At 37.9% G+C, this 8596-nt stretch overlaps 1 protein-coding gene across 1 annotated transcript; it reads left to right on the top strand.

Moving 5' to 3' along the window:
• The first annotated feature begins 2027 nt into the window (after positions 1 to 2027).
• LOC105056237 (alcohol acyltransferase 9) lies at positions 2028 to 5439 on the top strand. Its single transcript, XM_010938365.4, is given in 6 exon segments — positions 2028 to 2519; positions 2522 to 2730; positions 4239 to 4260; positions 4263 to 4508; positions 4511 to 4822; positions 4825 to 5439. Coding segments are annotated over 6 exon segments (1359 nt in total). The 5' UTR covers positions 2028 to 2287; the 3' UTR covers positions 5163 to 5439.
• Positions 5440 to 8596: the final 3157 nt, after the last annotated feature.

Here is an 8596-nt window from a genome sequence, read left to right as displayed (position 1 = left end):
TGGATTTGTTCTTGATTTTGATGCTAATTTATTGGTTAACTATTAATTAGTTGTGAGTATAAAATTATAATTATCTCAATTGAATAATTCTATAGGTTGAAATAGATGGTATTGTAGGTTCGAGATAGTAACGTGACTTCTTCTTTCCTTCTTTTTTTTTTTTTTTTTTTGATGTTGGACGGTCGATGAGCTTCTTCTCTTTCTCCCTTTCTGTCGACGGTATCTAGATCTCGATAAGATTGAGGCGGATCGATGGATTATTTTTTTCTCATATTTTCTTTCGATGGCGGCAAGGTGAAAATTTCTAAGTTTTGAAATTTAATTTTTAAAAGATATTATTTATTTTGAAAATTTTAAATTTTTAAATGTTGATGAATTTTGAAGAAGATGAATTTAAATTTTAAATATTAATAGAATGAATTGAAATTTTTTTCATCTGTATATTTTTTTTATAATTTTTTTAATAAATTTTGATAGATTTTTTTTTTCTTTTGCTTCCCATCTCATCGAAGAGGAAATAGATGGTACTGCTACGGTGGGCCTCTGCAGAAATTTATAGGATTGTTCAATAAAGATTCTCGGATGGTTGCCTCTCTGTATTATAACATACATTGCCCTCCCAATGGGGAGAAATTATTGCATGCACGAAGTGCAAGCGAACCAAGGCAACAAATCCAGAGCATATGCACGGTGGATAGCGTGTGATCGGAAGTGGTGAAATACAAGGGGTAGCGTGGCGTGTTGTCCATCATAGGATTTGACGAAGTCCAACTGCACCTGGTGCATGCATTAATGAGACCCCAACGGAGGCTATTGTGTGCATTAATTTCAGTGGGATGTGACTGATCCATAAGAGTTTTCTTTATTGATTTTGAGGAGATTTATCTACCTAAAATGGATGAGTCTAAATAGAGACATTCTCGTTGTTTCACTGGAGTGGGAGGTTCATTTTGTTTGCGATGTATTCTATCCAAATAGAAGTACGTAGTGATACACTTTGAACTCTCGTGCAGATGTTGCTATAATATTTTTTTTAAATTATTAATTTTGCTATCTATATTATTTGATTCAATTAAATTATATTTATTTTTAGTTAGCAATATTCTTCTAAATAACTAAATATGATCCATTGATATTTTAATTGAGAATAATTTGGTGTGACAGAAGAGTGACATTAAGTTGGCCCTGCATTTGATTGACCTAAATATACCCTTATGTGAGGTTGAGCCCCTAAGCCATGTGATACAAGTACTATATATCCAAAAGAAGGCTTACCATCAGAGATGGGAGAGAACTGATAGGTCAAGCATATAGATTAGTAGAAAAAAAAAACAAATCTATTTTAAAGGGTATCGATGGTGATTTGCCTTCACCGGGAAACATCATATAAAAATTAGAGAGGCAGAAGAAATTCGTAATCTAAATGTGCATACTACCATATGTTGCTCTAACTATTATTCAATTTTTTATTCTTGTCCCATAAGTATAGACTATCTTCAAGATTTTATGAATGGAGATGATAAATAATAAGTTCTTGTATACGTTAATATAATTTTTTAGTGCTATACTTCTTCATATTGCTGTTATAATTTTTTAAATATTTTTAATTGTCAACTACAGGTTCAAATAATATGAGACCAAAGATAAACAGTTGTTAGATCAATTTTCTCCCCATGATCAAAGTTTATATCCAAACATAAACAAATTTCATCTGTTCTTAGAATGGCCTTAATGTTTTGGGGAGCATGTGGCACTAACATGCAACGTAACCTGTCACTAAAAAGGAGCAAGATTCTCGCATCAACATGAAGTGTCAATTGTCATTGTCACCCCATTCATTTCCACCGGGAGGAAAATAAAAAATAAGAAAAGCCTGATCCATCTGATCTAATGTGCCATCCCATTATAATTCTCAACCCCCTCTTGCACTAATTTGTGTAGACCCCATGGCTCAATTTCATTGCCCATGAGGAGCTGAGCCTAGAAACACCCCAATAGCAAAGCAAAGCAAAGCAGGCCACATAAGAGCCCATCCTCCCTAACTTAGCACCACCACCACTCTGCTCCTCCAACCGTTACTTCCCACCTTGTCACCCAATGTAAAAACTACTACCTGCAAGAGAATCTAGTAGTACGTCTCCAAATCCTATCTCCTCTCTCTCTCTCTCTCTCTCACACGCACACAAAAAACACCCACTTCTCACGCCCATGATTTCGAGTCTCTTTCAACGCTCTCTGTCTCTCTAGAACTACTATATATATCACTCTCTGGGTCTATCTGGTATCCATGAAACGGGAGGCCATGACAGAGTCCATAGAGATCCCAGACTGCTACTACCCAAGAGAGCCCACCTTGGTGAGGCCAAGCAGCAGCACACCAAGGCACCGCCTCTACCTCTCCAACCTCGATGATCAGAAGTTTCTGAGGTTCTCGATCAAGTACTTGTACTTGTATAAGAGATCAGTGGAGGTGGAGGTCTTGAAGGTGTCTCTGTCTAAGGTTTTGGTGGAGTACTACCCTTTGCAGGGAGACTAAAGATTAGTGAGCAGGATGGGGAGAAGCTGGAGGTGGACTGCAATGGTGAGGGGGCTCTCTTTGCTGAGGGGTATGTGGATCTCTCTGTGGCAGAATTTCTAGAAGGTTCTCGAAGGCCCAACAAGTCTTGGAAGAAGCTCTTACACAGGGTGGAATCTCAGAGCTTTGTCAGCGTTCCTCCACTTGTTGTTCAGGTGATCTCTTTCTCCATGCCCTTCTTCTCTTTCCTTCTTTTTACTGTTCTTCTCCCTTCTTTACTTTTAAATATATAATATCATCTGCCTGAATGCTATATCCACCATCAAGCCTACTCGGTAGGTTTTTCTCTCTGTTTTATCTGTACCTATCTTTTTAATACTAATAATAATAATATACATATATATAATGAAAACTGTATATTTTGTTATCTGTTTATTGGTTGTCTGGTCTTGTCTTTTTTTTTTTTATTCCTACCGAAGTCGGAGGGTAAGGAGTTTTTATGTTTTATCTTATATTTTCCTGCTTAGAATTTATGCTAAAGAAGTTTAATTTAACCTAAAATGCAGCCACAGATATTGCAATTATGCTTTCTCGAGTTTTCTACTAGTTTTATTTCCATTTTCTCTCTGTTGTTCTTAGATTTTGTTCTTTGTCTGAACAAAATATGCTTCCTTAAACTGGCAATGGATTCTTGATGGCTAGGGGTGTCGAACCGTTTAACGAAGCTTTTTGGGGGGCGTGCCATATTCCTTTCCCTTTTTCTTCTCGCCCCACTTTTTTGGTCCATGATGCTCTCTGCCTTTCGATATCTTTTCCTCCATTCTTTAAGGCCCATACCGAGCATGAGATCTGCTTTCTCGAAGCGCATTCATTGTTCTTAGCTCCCCTTTTCCTATCACTTTGTTTTTTAAAATATTTGTGGAGTACAATCCTCTGTTTCTTAAGATATTTTCCAAGAAATCTCGAATCCACTAACACTCGCGCTAGATTGAGATCACCATCCTTTTCATGGTAGATTATATTCTATGATTTAGTCCGTGAAGAGATATCTCACTCGTACCAACCTATAAATCTTGGTCCATAGGTGGTTGTATTCAACTTCTTTCCATCGATTTTCCTTGTCCTTGCTTCATTCATCTCTTTGCCTTTTTCACGAAAATGGCAGAGAAATTGTATTCATAGATCCTCGTGATCGCTTTCTTAATTCTTATATCCTAGAAAGATCGGATTTTGATTCTGACTTTGGAACTCGATCGCTGGACTTAATTTCTGAACCAAAGTTATGTATTTATTTTACCAACTTGGGATTCTTATATTGTTATAAGATCACAGAGGAAAAAATGAAAAAGAAAACCCTCAAGAAATCCATTTAGATGGTACTCTGTCCAGTAATGATGTAATTGTTGCTGTTCCTTTCAAGATAATGACTGATTGGCTTTTCCACGATGAGTTATCATGTTGGAGTGAGTTCCACTACCACTGTCTAATGGTGTGGCCTACCATTTGGGCTCATCCCCATGAACACATGGACCAAATTGATTGGAGATCATCATGTTGAAACAGTTCCTCAGGCTTCCGTTTTTGGCTCTCATAATCTCAAACCAAATCTAGAATTCTCACTCAGTATCCCAAATTTTTTTCTCAATGAAAAGAGAATCCTCTTGACATCAAACAAAAAAAAAAAAGAACCTAAAACTGACTACTTTCCCTTTCTGGTGCGTAGGTGACTCATCTAAGCTGTGGGGGATGATACTGAGTACCTCCATCAATCACTGCCTCTGTGATGGCATTGGATCGGCTCAATTTCTTCACGCATGGGCCCAAACCACGGCGAAACCCAATGCCAATCTCCCGGTCACCCCCTTCCACGGCCGCTACGCCCTGAAGCCCCGAACGCCACCATGCATCCCCTTCTTCCACCCTGAATTCACCGGACCGCCCGCTGGCGAGCCGGCCATGGACCTTCTCACCCAATTCCTCCTATCTCAGCCTCTAGTCCCGTGGCCGTGACCTTCTCCGCTTCGCAGATCCTGCACCTCAAGAAGCAGTGCATCCCCTCCATCAAGTGCACCTCCTTCGAAGTCCTGGCTTCTCACGTGTGGCGCGCCTGGATCAAGTCTCTGGACCCCCCGCCCTCACTTCGTGTCAAGCTCCTCTTCTCCGTCAACGTGCGCAAGAGGCTGAAGCCCGAGCTCCCACGAGGCTACTATGGCAATGGTTTCGTGCTTGGGTGCGCGGAGACTTCGGTCGACCAGTTGGTGACATCCAATGCACACTACGGTGTGAAACTGGTGCAAGAAGCCAAGGGAGCCTGGACGATGATTACATTCGGTCCATGATCGATCTGTTGGAGGAGAGGAGGGGAAAACCGGACCTCTCATCGACCTTGGTCATCTCGCCATGGTCGAAGCTTGGATTGGAGGACTTGGATTTCGGGGTGGGGAGGCCTCTTCACATGGGGCCTCTTGCTAGCGAGATATATTGCCTGTTCCTACCTGTGATCGGAGATTTGAATGCCTTCACCATGCTGGTATCGGTCCCTCAGAGCATCGCCGAGCGGTTCGAACAGTATTGCCTCAAGGGAATTGGTGGAAGGGAGGAGAAGGAAGATGGTGGGAAGGAGATTAATGGAGGGAGAGGCTATTAGTGCTTCATCTTGTGTTTTATGTCCTTTCCCTCCCTCTATAATATTTAAAATTCAGTTATTACCGCTATAGGACCGAAAGAGGCGCATCCGAATTTATCTGGCTTATGAGTCATCTCGGCATAAATACAAAACATGAAATCGACCATACACTGGTCGCACCCATTTGGACCTATTTTATTAAAGTATCTAAAAGAGGTCTGTAAGGCTATACAAATTGAATGTACATCTCTTCTTCATCCTTACCGTATGTAATTTATCTTTTATGGTTTTGCGGTTACCTTTTTATCGTTATATATATATTTTACGCTAAGAACTTGACTTGCTTTCTAATGAGCTTACTAACTCTCCTTATTGAACTGAACAATGCATACAGAAAGAACTTTGTATTGAGTATTATTGGGGTAAATGCTAGGATATCTGATTAAGATAACGACCCGGCAATGTTGTCCGATAGCTTGTCGAAATTATTTTGAATGATTATAACTTAGTCATCAATTTGGTCACTAACCGATTTTGTAATTTGGAAATCGGTCGTATATCTATTGTTGTTCGTGGAGAACTCGTAACATTCGATCTTGAAAAATCAAAGATCAGAAAGCAGTTATTCGACATAGACAGTAACTACTCATAACTACTAGATCATAGGTTGGAATAATTATCTATTTATATCTCATTATACACGCATAACTCCTACGTCCTAGAATCAAAACTGACAGGGGCTATTAGGTAATGGTTACTTCATCTTATATAAAGAGAGATAAGAAGGAGGATCGGGGTAAGTTCAAATTAGATATTTTTTTATCTTTCATATTTTTGGTTCTCTGTTCTTTCAATTCCGGCTAACTTAAGTATCGGAAGATCTTCCATCAGCTAATCTTCAATAAAAAAATTTGTTTCATAGGTTCTCACTGCTAAGAAGAAAAAGCATATTTATTCGGCTCTAAACCGGTTATCCCACAAAAGTTCCACAGCAACAAGTATAATTTATAATGGATGCCGGCTATAGTGGTTTTTTATTTGCTACCAATTATCTCAGTTCTTTTTCTTGTCAAATTTACTAAAATGATAAATCTTAAAGTCATCGTATGTGAAACTCAGATCTCATATTGTTGTCACGGTTTATAGCAACTAGTAAAAATTAATCTTCTCATCTAAACATCTCGATTTCATTAAACCAGCTAAAGTAAAAATTAGATCCAGATGAGCTAAACCAAACACTTTGCTGCTTTCGTCATCTATTGGACTGCATAACACAATCTTGCAGAATAATTGGCATGTTTCCTTTCTGACATTATATATGTTAAAGTCTATGGATGATTCTTATGCCAGCACTGTTCTACTTGGTCATAATAGTCAGAATATAGTGTCCGTTTTATTATATGAAACTTTGATCATCATAAAAATGCTACATCACAAGCTTCCCATGACACTCATTAGCTTCACAGATATTATTCTCCGGATGCATACGTGGAAATTTTTACATATCCATTCATTTTTAGAGCCGTGTTCTTGTTGAGCATCAATCTTTATCCTTGAATGTGACACCATGAAATATGCATGGATGGACAAGAATATTGTCCTGGCAGGGTAATTCAAATTCATAGACCACATATTTCAACTTGCTTGGAGACTTTGATGCTTGCATCTAAGAAAATCTCCGTCACCTTCTCATTAAATTTTAATGTTGACACCAACCTACCAAGACTGAGAGGACCAACATAATTATCTAAAATTTCAATTTTGTTTATATTCTCCTAGCTTCAAACCGATGCTTTTTATCTTCAAACAATCTGTATATTTTGTACCATTTCATTCCCTGAGGTTATCATACATCATAAGGCGGCCAAATCCACCGGCAAAATTTCTTGCAAATTGACAAAGGAGCATGGCCATGGGGGCCACTTGTTCTTGAATAATTTCTCAAGAATATTGATTGCAAGCATGGACTTATCCTCCTGACTTTTCCACAAAGAATGGACTCGATAACTCTGAGAAAAGCACTACAGGTAGGTAGTTCCACGGGCGTTTTTCAAACCCCACGAATTATTCCTTGGCCCTGATGACCTGCACAGCCCCTTGGAGTAGGTGGCATTCAATTCCTTGGCAAGAAAGAAAAAATTATATAACTCAATGAAAGAGATTTATTGCAAACGAACGTGAAGATCATCGATTACAATAATAATAATAATAATATATAATACCCAGTCATTGAATTAGACTGCATAAACTGATCCACATAGTTGTTGAAGGGTTTTTCTTCAGTTTTTACATATAACCAAAATAATGACTATATGTATATATATATATATTAATGGCTTGTTAAAAATCTATATAATGTGTGTATGGATAAGATATATAGACATGTAGCCAACTAATTACTATTGAATTATGATGATAACATATGAGCAAAGTGACATTATTGTCTTCAAAATATTTAAAAATCAGCAATCCAACTTCTCAATTTTTTTTTTTTTTTTTTGCTTTTCTTTGCAAGCGAGCTCTCCAACGCATCAACATTCATCTTGAATTTCACTTCTAACGAAGGGGCAAAAAAAAAAAAAAAAAATGCGGTCAACGGGTATTTCTTCTAGTCCGGAGGGGAGCTGTAATTTTATATATTCGCTAAGATCCTCCGTATCTTCCCTTATTATGCTCGATCTATGGCTCACGTACGCATGCCGAAGATTTTATTGTCTTATTTACTGGAGAGGAGTTATTAGTAGTTGTGCGTCTGGTCAACCGAAAGATTCGATATCAACATACATGCCATCGAAAGGGGAGGACCAATCAAAAACTATATTAATTCCCTTCTTTTTTGACCTGCATTTTTTTTTTTTTTTTTATGAAAACCTGCCAACAATTTAATGCAATTTCCAAGCCAAAAAAACAAAAGAAAAGAAAAGGCTGTGCTAGCTGTGTCTGATTCATGACTTGTCGTTCCAATTCCGTGGACCCTCCATCAAAACGACTTGTACGGGTGAAACACCAATAATTAATACACTTTATTTTCTTTTTTTTTTTATGGTATGCATCCACTTTTTGTAACAACAAAATCCAATCTTTTACTAGCTTGTTTGGCCGTTCTGACTGCGTTATTATTTTGGTAAAAAAATGATTTAAAATCCATTCCGCATGTTGCGGTTGACCGTCTTCTTCCTCCCTACCATCTGCTTTATTCTTATTAATTTTCTCATCCCTCATCTTCCTGAAAGCTCATCATGAATCATAGCAGGCATTACGTAAGACCCAGTAAACTACTTAATATTAATCGTATAACTATATTTATGATGCCATAACTAAAGTATCATATATTTATTAGGGTAAGAAAACCTTTATCCAAGATTCCACCTGAATGAAAAGATATTTGCTCCACTCTTGATATTTTTCTGGATTGCACCACGTCCTTTAAATTTAAAGATGGAGAAAATTTGAAA

Source organism: Elaeis guineensis, chromosome 13 (assembly GCF_000442705.2).
Source record: "Elaeis guineensis isolate ETL-2024a chromosome 13, EG11, whole genome shotgun sequence".
Classification (NCBI taxonomy): domain Eukaryota; kingdom Viridiplantae; phylum Streptophyta; class Magnoliopsida; order Arecales; family Arecaceae; genus Elaeis; species Elaeis guineensis.
Note: the sequence above shows the minus strand (reverse complement) of the source record. Positions and strands in the feature narration are given on the sequence as shown.